The 17,819-nt window shown below is 39.0% G+C and overlaps 1 protein-coding gene across 2 annotated transcripts in view; it reads right to left on the minus strand.

Annotated features, from left to right (window-relative positions):
* Positions 1 to 14,245, minus strand: part of LOC118237099 (collagen alpha-1(V) chain-like) — a 132,730-nt gene extending 118,485 nt beyond the window's left edge. Inside the window, exons 1-2 of one of the 2 annotated variants that reach the window (XM_035435537.1) lie at positions 14,119 to 14,245; positions 13,885 to 14,022 (exon numbers count right to left, since the gene is read on the minus strand). In XM_035435537.1, coding sequence (XP_035291428.1) covers positions 13,885 to 13,984 — 100 coding nt within the window. In that variant the 5' untranslated portion in view covers positions 13,985 to 14,022; positions 14,119 to 14,245. Of the gene's footprint in view, positions 1 to 13,884 lie in introns of both variants that reach the window. The other variant, XM_035435536.1, reaches the window with a different exon arrangement.
* Positions 14,246 to 17,819: the final 3,574 nt, after the last annotated feature.

The following is a 17,819-nucleotide window of genomic DNA, read 5'->3' on the forward strand; positions in this document are numbered from 1 at the left end:
TAGCATGAAGTGTCTATTTTCAAAATCCATTTAAACCATTCACAAGTGACCTGGGACTTTGAACTTATAAGGCGGGATGTAACAAGTCTCCAGTGAAAATTGCCCTGGCTATATCAGTCAAACATTGCCCTGGCTATATCAGTCACTAATAATTGTCTATTGCTTTTTCACTTATTAAAATATCAGAATTTTCAATGCAGATGTTTACCAAACATCACTCATGGCCAGCCATATGCATTTCATGACGATAAATGTATTGATTTTCATAAAAAGTTACACCAGCTGACCACTGTGGTGTTTCTACTAACTACATTTCTACTAACTACATTGTTTCCCTATGTACCCACATACAAACAATTACTATGTTTTAACTGTCTGCAACACCCCATTAAAACATTATATTTCAAAACATGACTCATTCATAATTATAACTACTACTGTGCTGAACGTCAGAAAAGCACATTTATACTCAGAGGCAGACTTACCATTAGGCAAAGGTCGGCAATTGCCTTAGGCCCCAAACTACCCAGGGCCCCATAAAACGCCTCATAAACTTATGGTTAAGAAATTTTTTTTTTTACTTTTAACTAATTAATTATGTCTTTCCAAAAATCCATACGCTAAAATGGCATCAGAATGCCTAATTCATGAGTGTCTCAGGGGTCCCTCTCAGTCCCCACTACATTGGACTAGGCTATTCCATGAGATTACTGCGCATCTGCGGAAATGATTCAGGAAGACGCTAGCCAACTCGTGGAAACGGCTTGGAGTGGTGTACAGACTGTTGAAAAATGAAGCGAAGCTACCCCAGCGGTGCTGAAAAAAGGAGAAAGCGGGAGGAAACAGAAAGTTTTTAGCAAAACTGCCAAAGGTAACAACCTTTTTCACGGCGGCTACTGACGACACTAAAGCAGTCTTTACACTGCCAAGCCAGGTTAAAATGCTGTAGCAGACCCGGGGTAGAATTAGTGATGATCAATTTCCACAGATGTTCTTAATCCACCTTTTGCCCAGTATGAACATCTTTACACTGCAGAGAAGAATCTGCGGGTTTCGCTGTGGCGCGTGCGATTATGTATCTCGTGCACAATAAACATTGTCTCTCTTGAATGATTGTTGTTTGATATTTTTGAAACAACTGCCTTGCAAAATGTTTCCCCTGGTGTTTCTGGTTTTGCTAGCTAAACTGTTCGAGAATAAAGCTGGGTGTTAAATTAGCAATCAGAACAAGAAGAATAAAACAAAAACAAAGGAGATTTAATCAAAAAAGGGCATCAAGGCTGAAGGAACATATGAGGAAGCGTAATTGTTTTTTTATTTCGTTTTCATTTCTAATTATCAACAGCTCCCTCACCTCACAATCCCCCCAGTTGTTGCCCCTCTCGCTACTGGCCATCAAAGCCTATTAACTTAATATTATTAGCAAGCTAGCTCCAATTTATTACGGTTCTCCGTCACTTGAATTAATAATTGATGCAATTCCAGATATCTGGACAATATTGCTGTGTGAAGACTGGTGAAGAGAAGAAGTTACAAGTAGGTATTTCTTAGATAAATAAGGATTGAAAAAGGGGGAGAACGGGGGATGTGGAGGGCCCCATGCCTGTGTTTGCCTTAGGCCCCAAAATGACTAAATCCACCCCTGTTTATACTACAGTTTCGCAGCGCAGTTTGTGCTACAATAACTAATTCAATGTGTAACTACCTATACCGTCTGTTTTATACCGTTCAATAAGGAAACCCATCTCACTCATGGTCACTATTTTCTTTGCACTATAGTCTGTGATCACGTCAGACTTCACCTACATGCCCATTCTGCTTATAACATATTGTTTCAATTACTCAATTTCATCATTTCTTCTCATTTCTCTCGTACTACTGTTATTTTCTAATATGCAAAGATTGCTGGGACATACGCGTGTGCTGCTATTTTCCCCTGTTTCGCTAAGCAAAATAGCGAGCAGCTAAGCCTATCAAAATGCCTTATAAACCATAGAAACACTGAAAGTGCATCTCAACGAAATAACAGAAAATGGAGCAGGCAGGACAGAAGGGTACACACATTGCAACCTACGGACCTCAAATTCTACAAGCTTGCTGAATTTTGTCGATGAAGGCTCGTTGCATGGCCATCAGATGAGTGAGCACATACACTGGGGATATTTCTGTTCATTTGCTAATGGTGCAAGCTTTTTTTTTTATACTTACGCCACTGCACCCTTTGTCACAGCCATTGTTTTACATATATAGCAAAGCGAAAGTGCTAAACGGTATGTCACGAGTCGCACATGCTACCTCCTGCCACCCAACATTAACCAGCTTTTTCCTTTTCCCTTAACAGGAACCCACCCACCACAATGAGACCAGGACGGGGTAAGTAAAAGGCAAATTTCTTTATTTCTTTTACAGGTTTTACACAGTTCATAAAAATAGAGTACGCCACAACCTTACACTAACCCCAACCCTTTCTACTTCCTCCTACTTCTACTACACACCGCCTATGGCCCCCCTTCCCTCCTACGGAGCCCCAGCACAGGTAAGAGCACACACCCCTCAACACAGCACACACACGTAAGCCACTTCAGGTTTCCCACCACACGTGCTCATATTCAGCACACCATATAGTGATTCCCACTCTGGTTCCCCTGAACTCAGTCCCTCTCCGGGAGGGGAGACCCCACACAGTCGTCTAAGGGGGGGGAAGTCACCAACTCTGAGGGGTTCTCACTTACATGCCCTTGCTTACACCCACACACACACCACAGGACACACACTGAACAGTAACAAAAGAAATAAGGGGTGGGATGTAGTCCGGCCCACGGCTCTATGCTGGGCCTTTCTACATCCCAAAATAAAAAACCAAACCCAAACAAAACACGCTGACTCCAGCCCGTCCACGCTTCTTTCCTAGGCTTCTGGGCCATGTCCCGGACCATACTGCTGCGCCCCGCACTCGGGCCTGGTCCCAGTCGCCGTCAAACTGGAGTCTCACTGCGACCCCACACTATTAGCGAGGGAGCAGGCACTGGTTCAATTCCTGGACCGCTTTTGGGCTGTGTCCTGGACTGCACTGCTGCGCCCTGCATTCTGGCCTGGTCCCAGTCGCCAGTGCCGCCAACCTAGTCTCACGTGACCACACACTGTTAGGGAGCAGGCACTGGTTCAAGATTCCCAGGATCCGGAGTACCCTCAGTGCCGCCTGTTCACCTGGTGCCACCAGCGCTGTCTCTCCTTGCCTCCCCTTTCTTTCTCACGGGACCAGTGCAGCGTCTCTCCTCCTCTAAGACCGTCCTCCAGTAAGCCACCATCAGAAACGCGACACACAAACCACTCACTCAAAAACAAAAGCAAAATAAGTCCAAAACCAAAGGTTTTAAATCCTCACATGAGGAAACCCCTTCGTCAGTACAGGCGTCTCTGTCTTCTACATCTTCCTTTACCTCTATATAACTTGGCCCATTAACTAATTTCAACAAGAATCACTCGCCAGTGCAACCAGCTATCAATCAATTACCCTGGAATGCATGCCACACGCGGATTCCAATCAAACAATTCCCCGTTATTTTAGCACAGCTAAGCCAGCGTCTTGTCAGGCTCACCTCCTGACAGGTACGTGTTCATCAGACTGTACAAATTCATACAAGGACAGCCATAATCCACAACTGTTTCTTAAAGGGTTACTTCACATTTTTCCACTGTTCATCATGAATCATCTCCTCAACTTGGCCCCCCGAAATCTCGCTCTGCCTCCCAATCAAACCAGTGCACATCCGCCACTGCCTACGCTATATGCGTGTTTGCATGTATCTGTATGTACGCATACTTCTCATCCTCTACATTTATATGCATTACTGTTCTCACTTTCTTATAACAAACACTTTGCAAAAAAAAAAAATATCATAAAAAACATGTTTTCAACAAAAATGCCAAGTTACTCACACATACAAAGCACTGTCTATAACTCATTCATTCAAACTGGCTAAATCAAGGCCTGCCATTAAAAGTATTGATATCAAAATGATGCCAAGTTACTGTACTACAAACTATATAGGCTATCTTGCCTCACCAAAATTAAAGAAGCAGTATTCCAAAGCAATGCTACCCAATGTTTTCTAAATTGTTTCAAGTCACTTGGCCCTGTGTTTTTTCATCTTACCATTTTACAATGTCATTTAAACTTTGTGTGACACCAAAGTGTCAAATACCTCAAATTACCTCAAGCAATACATTTAAATGAATGTACAAAACTGCTGGTGAAAACCTACAGGAAGCATATTCCTCCACAAAACATAATGTTTATAAATACTTGGTTGTCAAGTTAATTTTACTAAATGTACAAGTTCTTGTATATTTGCTACTTACAATAAATACTGCTTGTAAAATGAATATTGTACATACATTCATACAATACTTCATTATCCCCATGGGGGCATTTCCCTTGCAGCATGTAACATTCACATTTACAAACAGACATTTATACCAAGAAACATACACTCATTCATGCAACAGAAAGGTTGGCCAGCTAAATACATACATACTGATACATATTCAGGCCTATTCAATCAATCTTGACTCTTACAAACCCATCTATTTTATTTTTGTGATGTTGATCTTTTTATGTCAAATCCAAATGCTTTAAGTATATAGCAAAATAAAGTTCACTCTACTGTTCCCTAACTTTTAAAGGTCACTATATGTGTTTAAAGTTTATCAAATAAATGCAGTGTACCTATCATCACAACAATTTGGTGGCCCAATAAAGATGCAGTTCATAACTGCAGTACAACACATTAAAACTATACAATTGTCCAGCTAATTATATTTAGTTATATTTTTTACCATGGTCGATCGCTGCATTCCACTATCTAAGTGTAAGCTGAATATCGTAAATAACACAGCTGACATACTTTTTTTTTTTAAAATACATTTTTTACCAGACAATGTCTAATGAAACTTTTATTGTGAGGAAGAATACATATCCACCTATATCTGTGTAGAAGACGAGCAATACAGCAGTATTCAGATTGTAAGAAGTCTTTATGAGAGAGAGTGATGCAAACACACTTTAATAGTATGCCCTGCTGACAATTTCTGCTAAGACCAGCGAGGATTCTAAGCTGGTTGTAGCTGGTCATAACTGATCCATGGCTGGTCAAAGCTGGACTGTAGTTGAATTTTCAGCAGGGAAGTATGAACAAATACTGTGGAATTTGGTGGAATTTCATTGATACAAATACTGGTGCCTGGTTAATGCCTTATTATACCAACACCTAGCTTCTTAATAATAATAATAATAATAATAATAATAATAATAATAATAGTGTAATGTGTTGAACCCGCTTCTGAGTTTTTCACAACACTTAAAGTGCCATTATACAAAGAATCTTGTACAAGAATCTTATACAAACACACCTGCAAATGAACACTGACTGTTTAAGAAAAGGTGTGCACTGAGTGTTGGGAACTACGCGGTGCAATTTTATTAATTTTATTATTAAATTTATTAATTTTATTAATTTTATTCTCTGTTTGCTTGTTTCCAGAGAAGTCCTGCCGGCATAAAATATTTTTAGTTAATAAAATGGCATGTATAATCATTTCTATTCTCTTGATGAATAAATGAGGTAGTTAAGTATTGCAAATGTACTGTATTTTACTTCTGCTTTGCAACAACATGGATAATGGACAGTTGGCAGTATACTTACATGTAGCGCATCACATCTGCAGCTGCCAGTGCACCCTAACAGGATTGAGATAGCACTTGCCCACACCAAAAGAAGACTGGGCAATCCACCTTACACTGCTACGGTCAGACAAGGCCTAATGTACATTTGTGGCCATGCCGCATGCTAGCACCAAAAACTATGAACTGGGGAAGTAGACATTGCTGAATAAATATGAAATCAGCAGCAAAACACATCACCACTGGTTTCTCAACCTGGAGATGCCAGAAGAGCTCTAAGCTGGCCTCAATGACTTATTTTGCAAGTGGGTTAAGTATGGTGGCAGTGCTAAAGGTGCAGACCTGGGTCAAGGAGCACAACCCCATCACTGCCACATGTGTGGACAAGCTGGTGAAGACACATCACAGCTCATAGAGGACCAGGGAGATTCTGCTATGCTGGATTGTTCTGACCAGGTAAGAACAAGTCTGAGGGGTTGGGGAAAGGTGGTGGATCAGAAGCCATCTCCTTTAACCCAGCTAAGCTGAGTAGGTCTTTTCTGATAAAACCTACCCCAACAAAACCTCAACCTAGTGACCGGGCACTGATGTGTTTTAATTGTGGAGAACCAGGACATACACGGCGTAACAGTCCTTCAAAAAAGCCTAAAACTGCAAGTCCATGTTATGTACACTGGCCAAATTAGTAGGTAGCAGTAGCATAGGACTTAGAACCCATAAACATGGTACTGTTAAATGGGAAATCTTGTCAACTCTACTCTGTTGCTACCATACACTTGTTCAGGCAAGATTTGTCCCTACAGATGCATGGAGTGAGGAAGAAACAATTACTGTGTTTTCTGTTCCCCGGGAAGAAACAGAGTTGTACATTGAAGTGCATAAACAAGCTTTCCTAATGAAAGTTGGGGTTGCCAGAGACTATGGATATATCCCATCTTACTGGGTACTGCTTGGCCAATATACCAGTGCAAGATTCATCATGGTGTGAGGTGGTCACCAGAGCCAAGGCCAGGAAGCTCAGAGAAGCTTCTGAAGCACCAGTACCTGACACACTGCAGATTTCATGGTGAGGTTGGTGGTGAACACACAATGAGGAGGTGTGATTTCATGTGCACCAGCTGTTCTAGAATTCAGACCAGCTTAAATTTTGTGAGGATTGGACATTTCCCCAGTGGTGGAAAGCACTCCCTGTTCCTCTACAAACCACTCAGTCATGGCCCATCTTCCGCCGTGGTCTGAAGACTCATCTCTTCAGACTATACCTGGACTAACTAACTAACTATCAGCACTCTGTGGGGCACTCCCAATCTGGGATCATTTTATCACTTAAATCCAAGCGGCCAAAACCAGACTTCATTTTTGAAGCTCATTTCCTGGTCTTGTTGTTCCTGGTTGCTCACTAGCGCCACTGCGGTTGGCTCCAGTATAGGTGTTTTCATATCCGGTTTCCATGTAAGTCTACGGTACAAATGCGGTCAAAATACAAAGTCAATCATTTTTTCTCACAAGAACAAATAGTCATAATATGTGTATTTTATTCATCTTATGACTGTCCATGGGTCGATTTCATGATTTATTGCGTCATTTGGGCACTGTTATAATATTTGTTGTGGACCAATGAGGTACGGTTTGTGTCACTTCCTTATTACTGCAGAGGACTATTCTACAGTAGGGGCTACAGTCTATGGTCACTGGGGTGGGAGGTGGCACCTCTTGGCCTTGACATTGCGGCTCCGACTCATCGTCCACGGTCCACCTGTGCGAAATAAGAAAATGCAGGCATGCAATTTCGTAGTGATTTCATTATGGCGTGTGCTATTTACAGCTGCACTAGACGACCATAAAATAATCCTCCTCTGAAGTTTTTTCGGTAGCCAAGTCATTTTTACTATTTCCTTTAGCCTACTTAACCAAATAATTAGTTGGCAGAAAGCGTAATCAGCTAACGCGTATTTGCTATATTTGGTCGTCCTATGCTAAAACAGTTTGCAACTTCGGCTACCAAGCCATTTGACTAGCTACCTAACCGGCAAATATTCAATCTGTCAAATGTGTTTGACGGCTTGCCAGTGGTGTACATTCAGTAAATGTCTACCTGGGCCATGCTTCACGGATGTGACAAAGCTACTATAATCTCGATTTTGGGATAAACACTGCAAAATTTTCAGTTTCACGAAGCAAATTAAGAGTCTTACGGTTTATTTGCTGGATAACATACAACACACAATGAAATCACACACACAGAATTTAACGAAATTAGCCATCATTGTAAGACTGGCATTTAGGAAGGAACGTGTTTTTAGCATTTAAGAGACCGACAAGAGCATTTAAGCCAGTGGTTCTCAGAATCGGTCCTGGGGGCTCCTTGCGTATTTTGGCTTTTCACCATTGGTTTTGATGATCTACAATAAAATAATAATAATAATAATAATAATAATTAGAAATTCAATGTACATGCACCAGGTGGAAAACTTGCTCTACAAAGTGTGTTGTCATATTTACACGCCTGCAGATCAGTTATTAAAATACTTGGTAGATTTGTTAATCACCGCTGACAGTGTTAATTTTTATTTGTTTAAATGTGACTTGTGAACGATCGGTCAGCTAGCGTCACAATGGGGAAAAACAAAATTATTGCTCATGTAGTTTTTTGAGGCAGTAGTTCATCTGAAGGAGAAGGATCTGCTGATATAATTCATAGAATTTTTCCATAACCATAGATAAAGATATGCTATTTTAAATCCTGCGTATTTGCTATAGCGTCCCCACACTGGGATAGGCTCCAGCATCCCCGGTGACCTTGCTCAGGATAAGCGAGTATAGGTAACAGAGGGATGGATGGACAAAATCATTTCCCTGGTAATACTCCAACAAGGTTTAAATTAGAGATTCTAAATGGGCAAAAATATTATTTTCTAATGGCTTAGTTGCAACATGGTAAAGGTGAAAGTTTTTCACTTCATTGTATTGATAAGTGTATTTACTAGCATCCTCTATTGTCATTTCTGTTTCATATATGAAATTGTTTAATAGATGCATTTGGGCCATGCTACAGTCGGTCCTTTTGAGAGAACCATCACAGAGGGACATGGGGCCCTGCAGTTTGCAGGGACCCCTTTAGTACATAAAGCCCCCCCTTTCCCTCAGATCTGAGATCTGCTTTATTCGGACCTGAAAAAGGGCGACACATCTGGACCATACAGGGTTCCATAATGAATGCCCTGTCTCTCCATGTTTTTAGAACAGGAGGAAGAGGGAAAGATAAACAAGGTTGTGAACTCTACAGTAATAAATACCATCAGCTACTGTATAGAGTGGTTACAGAGAAGTTAGAGAGAAACAACTTAAATGTTTTAAGGTAGCTATAATGACTATTTAAAAATCAATGATCCCCAAGCCTTAAATCATTACTAGCCAGTCGGGCCCACCCAGTAATGTTTGGAAAAGAGAGTAAGTGAATGAAGCCACTAAGGGCTCGTAAAATGAACGCATTCTGCATGTACGTCTGCAAATGGGTGTCATGGTGAACTCTGAGGTGTCACAAGACCATCCATCACAGTGTTCAGCATGCTTCAGGGCTCTGCATGTGTCATCTCTGCGAGGACCCCTTCTCTCTTTCTCTCTCTCTCTCTCACTCGCTCACTTTCGCTCACTCAATACATATGCAATGTTCTCCTTTCCCAAAATATTTGAACCAGAAACAGTTTAGAATTGCAATCTTTTTTTATTGAGTGTCAACACAATATCGCTCTTTTTGTGAAGTCCTAGAAGGTTCTAGCTAGCTAGCTAGCATCTAGCAAGATAGATAGATTAATCATGACATTATTTTAATGTAATCAAAATTGTAATTGTTCATTAACTTTCTGTCGGATCTTATTCACAATAAGGCAGCTACCAATGTAATGAGTGCAGTCGGGTATAATTCCACCAAAACCAAAGACAGCACATACTGACCCCACAACAATACATAACCCTTTTGTGTTTCCATTTTTTTTTTCTCAACAAGTAGGCCTATAGATTATATTAACTGCAATATGGATTTGTGATAAAATAAGTACACTACATATATAACAAATGCATACAGATAAATCATCCTGTTTCAATTTTTTTCTCTCAGAGACATGAACATCAGCCACGTCCTTATTGACTCTTTGTATAGGCAATAGGTCAGTAAAGATTCCCAACCAGTTATGAGACATATGATCTGTTTCTTGTTACACAGAGAAGCAGAAATCAGTATTTACAACAGTCCTGTTCCTAATTCAAATAACTAATCACCTAGGAATGTGCATTATAAACAGAATAAAACTTTACTGCACATATTTTAAGCAATACCGTTCAAAGTGTGTACATACTCTATGTAAAGCAGCTCATCTCAAATCAGTGATGCTCTGCAAGATCAAAGATTGGATCACGAGCTCTGTAGTCCAGAGAGGAGCTACATTCCTTTGGTTAAGTCACTTCACAATATTCCTTCAAAAAACACATTTGAATATATTAAAATATATATTACAAATTGAAATGTTGAATTAGAAATAAAAATTCAGGCTGTGTTCATTTCACGTTATATGCACAAGACAGCCCTGCATGTTTATTTGTAATTTAACATTTACATTTGTAGTATATATTTTAATATATTCACATGATTTTTGAAGGAATATTGTGAAGTGACTTGCTTGCTAACTAATAATTGTCAAAAATTTAAACTATTGCTTTTACAGCTGTATAATCTTTGCGGGAAACACATTTATATTTCTGAAATGCATTCTCTGTCATTTCACATGCAAACTCCACAGTATTATTTAATGACTAGGGATTGGTATCGTTCACATTTTGACAATACCCCTGCCAAAACAATAACTTTTAAAACCTGAACAGGTTGTCTACCTTCTTTAAAAGAATGAGCAAATGAAGACATTAAAAAACATTTTTTGATAGCAAAAGCACGTCCCATTTTGAATCATTCTGGATAAATTACAGCCATACTTTTGACAGTTTTGCTTTGGGCGTACAGTGCAGAAATGAATAATATCTAAAGAAAAAATAAAGACAAATACAAATTTAGAAATAATTAGGCCTGTTAAATAAATATTGAATCTTACAAACTTATGAGTGAGAGATCTAAACCAGCAGACCTATAGCCAGAAAGAAGGACCACTATGCAGCCGAAAGGGACCATCCAGCTACAGTATGTGACCACCCAATCCACATAGAATGTAGGATGCTGATTCTGCTGTGGACTAGTAAGAAGGTCAACCCAACCAGACAGACTATATATAACCACATCAACCCATTAAAGTCATGAAAAAAATGAACAATACAACATAAAATGGTGCTCCAGATGAGGTCTGTTAAAACTGAAAAAAATTGATTTTGTGCAAATAGATGCCCTAATTGACTTGCCAAAAGAAATGTAAGGTAACATGAAATGTGCAGAGTTGTGAAAAACTGAGTTTGAATATCTTTAGCCTAGGTGTATGTAAACTTTTGGGCTCAACTGTAAGTTTAATAACTCACCACATGCTGACCAGCTGTGTCAACCATAACCCACATAACATAAGAATGTTTGTGTCAGACATGCATTACATTTATTAGCACACTGTGTGAGTGTTATGAATATACAATATAATGATTAAGTACACCACAGCATTTTTTCTTTGTAGAAACGTTTTGAATTAAAAGTGAATATTATTTCACAATCTCCACTTACAGCAGGAGCATAATAAAATATTCAGATTTTCCAGTGGGAAATAACCACAGGAAAAATCATCATAGTGGAGACACATAGGGATAGTGATCACAGTGCCATAAAGACATACAAAATTTAACACATGATTATTGTTACTTTAATTATTATTGTAATTACTACTACTATTACTACTTTTTAAAATATTATTTATTTACAATGGTTTCTAATTGAAGGATTGTTGTGAAATAATATTTATACTGTACTCAAAATATTAAATATTTAATTATTAGTGAAATTGATATATTGTCAATATCAATATGAAATTCATATGAAAAAAAAAATATATATATATATATATCAAACTGGGCCCGACTCCTGACTTACATCACACCTGAAAGTGCAATATTAAGGGAAGGTATGCCAGCCAATCACAACACAGATATTTTATTCACTGAATAGATATATAACAATGGTTTGTCTGTTTTCATGATGCATACAGAACAGTGTCATATCCCAGATAAAGTACAATGTTGTAATGCCCAGATATACCATTATGTCCAGAGATGAAATATATATATATATATATATATATATATATATATATATATATATATATTTCAAGAATAATTCACTTTCAGTGATTTCAAAATCACTGTTAAGAGGATTATAATATGAAAGTGCTAGTTTTCTTACAACAAATATATTTAAAAAACATTGATACCACATTCCTGGCTTTAAATAGAGCACTGTGGGGTAGCTGTCCCATCATGCTAGATTTTTACTTTCCATTTCCCAGTGCTGAACTAGCAAGGCTGAATCATTGCTCTTAGGCGAGTGGGCATGTTCATCTGGTGTTTTATACAATCATAATCTGCACTGACTTCTCTGATCTATCCACTTTCTGTAGCTGTGGCTAAATGACAGCCCCATAAAAGAAAAGCCCTAAGGTGTGTGCACTCTGCCCAGGTAGTTGCCTTAGAACTGGTTGTTTTAGTATAGCTGCCCTGGTACAGACAGTGACTAAAGTGAGGTTTGTAGCAGGAGGTTTTTTGGATTTTTAGTGAGACACAGGATCAACACATACTGCTACCTTGTCTGAACACAATGCAGCAGTCTTGACTATTCCTCTCTCAACCTTCAATTAGTCAATTGGTACATCAATCAGTTAATCCTTTAGCTTATCATTTTATTAATACACCAATCAATCATTCAGCCAATAAATCAATCAATTTGTCAATTTATGAATCAGTTAATCAATCAGCCAATCACTCAGTTGAACTACCGATCAATAAATCAATCAATCAAAAAAGTTAATTTTTAATTGCATTATTCAGACTTCTTTCCAAAGTGAGCTGTGTTCAATATCACTTAAGGAACTAAAATATTCTTTACAAGGGTTGAATAAGGCTAAACTTCTGGGCATGGATGATATCAATATGAAATTCTCTCATATTCTTTTGTATGAACTGGGTCCACTCATATGAATATAAATATTTGAAACATCTGTATAATTTGGGACTTCAGATCAGAAGAAAACAAAGCAATAAACTCACAAAAATATAAACAACAAAAAGATTACAATCGTTGCTGAAGATGCCTTTAAGCTTCAGTCCCTTCTAATATTAAACTATTTGCCTAGGTGTTTTGCCATTATTTTGGAAGGGGTATTATATAAAACGATCCATATGAATAAAGCCAGTTTAATTAAAAAATAGATTTTGTACATTGAACTGCGGGAACAGCATCTTCTTGTGAAGTGCTGCATCAGTTGATGCCAAAAAGGTGTTTGGTCATCTTGAATGGTTTTATCTTTTTGGTCTTATCTTTTTGTCTATATAAAAATATAAATGTGATTTTGCACTCATATGATGAAGAAGTTTCAGTAGGCTACTTGACGTACTTCAACTTTTCCGGCACTGTTGTAATGGCCAACCATGACTGTCCTCACTTCAGTATTACAAAAAGTGCTCAAGAAGGCCGTCTCCCTTCCCCAATGCTTTTATTTTTAATAATTAGAATGCTTTGTCAGGCAATACATCCTGAAGGATGGCCTTGCTATTGTATCTGAAACATTAACATTTTGGAATCAACAGCCAGCCATTTTGCATATAGGCTCTGAGAATTCACATATATGGAATCCCAGCTTTGAGTTTGTTTGAGAAAAACATGAATTTGAATATGGAAACAGAATCTACTTGACCGAAGTGCCGAACAGGGACTGCAAGGTGGTGACACAAGTGAACACGGTACGCACAGAAACATCTCGCATTAATAGGCATATGTTGCCATTAAACAGAAAAGGCTTGGATAAAAAGTGATCAAATGGCATTCACAGAAATTAAAAAAAAAAAAAAAAAATTCCGCTATGAATCACAAACGGCGTGGAATGCGTGGGATGTGCTCATATAATTGCACTGGAAATATTGTCGGATATATAGGACGGTTAACATTTCCTTCAGCAAATAAGGTCCTTGTAGAAAGGTACTGAGACACGATGCTATGTGTCACTTACCTGAACGGACTTGCGGAGCGAGAAAAATAATAACTGTTGCTAATGGAAGGACAAGGTCTTGTGCCCACGGTTGTACTTTCCATCGCATGCGGGTATCCATGGCCACAAATCACAGCCACAGGTAAAGTTGATAAGTTCCTAAAATCAAGTTTAATACTGGTGACAATGTCTAGCCAGTAGGGGAACAAGCACGTTTTCACTGAAATAAAAATGTTATGGATTCATTTGCCATACGTCTGCGGTGTTAACTCCACCCGAGAGTTATTTCTGAATGGAAAACCTCTCTGCGCTCTTCCGATCTGGCAGCTCTGTGCGCCTATTTGATTGCGCTGATGATGCCCCCTTTCTGTGTCCACGCGTAAGGGGGGCGGGGGTCATCTGAAAACTGTAACGCCTGGGCCACACCGCTTACCTCACGTGTGCGTGACGGCTACCTCGCTGAACTGCTGCGGCTCGCACGCATGTGTGTGTCCACACCACCAGCGTTGCTGCTGCGGCGCTGCTACTGCCAGCCTTATCTTTCTACACTGAATTTGCCTTTGATAATGGCCATCAATAATACAATGTTTGATTTCATTTCATTATAAATTTAATTTATATTTAGTTTAGACAGAAGAAGGTTAAGAAGCGTGTGCTGTAAAATAAATAAATAAATAAATAAATAAATAAATAAATAAATAAATAAATAAAATAAATAAAAATAATAATAAATAAATAAATAAATACAGCAATCCCTTCACATTTTTTTCATGTGTGTGACATATTCATATAGCCTAGACATTGAAACTATAGTGAAAGGTGTCAGTGATGTAATGTTGCTGGTATGATGTCAATATGACTATCAACATATCTTTTCGCTGTCTATTTTTGCTGAGAACCGCGCGCCTCACGCGTGAAAAATAGGCTCCACGCCGAAACTCTAGATGACGCGCCGCTGCAGCGAGGCTCGAGCAGCGCCTTAGACGCTGTTGATAGTCATATTGACATCATACCAGCAAAATTACATAACTGACATATATATATATATATATATATATATATATATATATATATATATATATATATATATATATTTACAATTGAGCACACGCTTCTTAACCTTTTTCTGTCTAAACTAAATATAAATTAAATTTATAATGAAATGAAATCAAACATTCTATTATTGATGGCCATTATCAAAGGAAAACTCAATGTAGAAAGATAGGGCTGGCAGTAGCAGCGCCGCAGCAGCAACGCTGGCGGTGTGGACACGCACATGCATGCGAGCCGCAGCAGTCCGGCGAAGTAGCCGTCACGCACAGGCGAAGTAAGCGGTGTGGACCAGGCGTACGGGGGAGAGCCAGCGAATCAGAGTTGTCGGAATCCTAGCTTGGAGATTTCATGGGATATAAATTGTTGAGGGGGACCAAACTTCAGTTAACTTTAGGTGTGCCTTTTAGGTATTTTTTCCATATAAAGACCGGGATTATTACAGCCGTGCGTTGCTTTTCCTACCAACACTGAAACAATATCCATGTTCACAAAAAGGAACCAGAACCGGGAAAACATGTCGAATAGAAGCGAGGCTGTCGACAGCTAGCCTAGTAACAGAACAACAACAACAATAATAATAACAATAATAATTCTTCTTCCTCCAATTATTATTCGTTTTGCTGTAGTTGTTGTGATTATTATTATAATTATTATTATTATATGTAATTAATACCACAATAATAGTGTAACCACCTAGAAATCGGGAATGTTTAAATCCAAAGTTGGAATTTGCTATTAAATGTCGTAAAGGAAATCTGTAAGTGCAGACCTCGCGTGACAACTTCGCCTTGAGGCAGGGCAGCTGGGGAGCTGTCTGGATCGCATTTGAATGGCAAATCAAAAAGGACACCTTACTGACTGCAAGAGCAATACCTGACTACAGGAACACAAGGATTTCCAGTAGTGCCTGGGACTCATTTCACTCCAATAAGGCACTGCTGAACTCGGGAAACACCCACCAGAAGCTTTTTCGAAGCCTTGCCTCTCAGAGGTAATGTTGTGTTCAGAATGGAATCATATGTTATTGAGCAGAAGTAATGAGTGAACCTATAGAGCATTTACTCTGCCAATCAAACAAACAAATAAATACATAAATGTATTTTCCTTTTGTGTACGGTTTCAACAATTATGTATAAATCTATTTACTGATTTATTGGGATGGCAGGTGTGCCATCCAGCCAAGTTACACCTTGGAGGGTCGGCATGCCCCTGTACCATACAGCACTGAGAGTTTGGCACTTTTCAGGGTTCCCTACAGAAATAACCACAATGACCACAGACGCTCAGCCCTTAAAAACATTAATTTCTGTACCTTCTAAACCAATTTCCACAGACAGAAGTCACAAACAACTTCACACGTCCTCACAATAAAGCCCCAAACTAAGAGGATTTTGCATTTTCTCCTTTTTTTCTGCCTGATTACATCATCACAAATGCTCCAAGCCCACAAATAATATCTGATTGTACCTTAAATGTAAAATGACATATGGAAGTGCACTCGTTTAAAATAGGGGGGTCTCACTGGGTAACACGTCTGCCTATGACACTTTTGGATGACTGAGGCTACGTTCAAGTCCCCCTCAGACTCATGAAAACCTCTCACTCATTACACGTCCTGGGTAACTAAAAATAAAACATTTAAACTGTTGCTTTTGCATCTGTATAATCTTTGCGGGAAACTCATTTTTACCGTTGAGGCCAAAAGTTTACATGCACCTAGGCTAAAGACATTCAAACTCATTTTTTCATAACTCCACTCATTTCATGTTACCATACATTTTCTGTGTTAAGTCAATTAATGTATCTACTTTATTTCCATAAGAGGTCATTTCAAAAGAATAGCTAAGAGACTGATTTATTTAAGCTTTTGTGTACTATATCAGATTTTAAGTTGGTTAAAAGTTTACATACACTTTGTTAGTATTTGGTGGCATTGCCTTTTAATTGCTTAACTTGAATCAAACGCTTGGGGTAGCCTTCCACAAGCTTCTCACAATATTTTGCAGGAATGTTTGCCCATTCCTCCTGACAGAACTGGAGTAACTTAGTCAGGTTTGTGGGCCTCCTTGCTCGGACACGCTTTTTCAGGGTCCGAGGATTCAGGTCAGGGCTTTGTGATGACCACTCCAATACTTTCACTTTGTTGTCTTTAAGCCATTTTGTTACAACTTTGAAGGTATGCTTAGGATCATTGTCCTGCTGGAAGACCCAGCTGCGACCAAGTTTTAACTTTCTAGCTGATTTCTTGAGGTGTTGCTTCAGTATTTCTAGATAATCCTCCTTCCTCATCTATTTTCTGAAGTGTACCTGTCCCTTTTCCAGCAAAACACCCCCACACCATGATGTTGCCACCCCAATGCTTCACAGTTGGGATGGTGTTTCCTCGGATTAAAAGCCTCACCCTTTTTCCTCCATACATAGCGCTCATCATTATGGCCAAACAGTTCAATTATTATTTCATCTGATCAGAGAACACTCCTCCAAAAGGCTAGGTCTTCATCCTTGTGATCACCTGCAAACTTCATTTTGGCTTTTTTATGCCGGTCTTGGAGTAGGAGCTTCTTTCGTGCGGGACAACCTTGCAGGCCATGGCGACAGGCTCGGCCCAAGGTATAGGCGGTATAGGCGAATGCTAGGGGTGCCGTCCATCCATAGGGTGGACTACTGGTTTACTATTTTTTACTAATACTATTTTAATACTATTATTTCGAAATATTACAAAAAAAGCCCACAACAACATAACTACATAGCCTATTAAATAGACCCTATTTTCTGATTGTGGGGGATGGGCGAGTTATCTGAACTAGTGAGTGAAACTGACCGTGAAACGTGATACAATTAACATCAGTAGCCTAATTCAAATATATATATACAGAAGAAAAAGAATGAGAGGAAAAACGGGA

Source organism: Anguilla anguilla, chromosome 10, assembly GCF_013347855.1.
Source record: "Anguilla anguilla isolate fAngAng1 chromosome 10, fAngAng1.pri, whole genome shotgun sequence".
Classification (NCBI taxonomy): domain Eukaryota; kingdom Metazoa; phylum Chordata; class Actinopteri; order Anguilliformes; family Anguillidae; genus Anguilla; species Anguilla anguilla.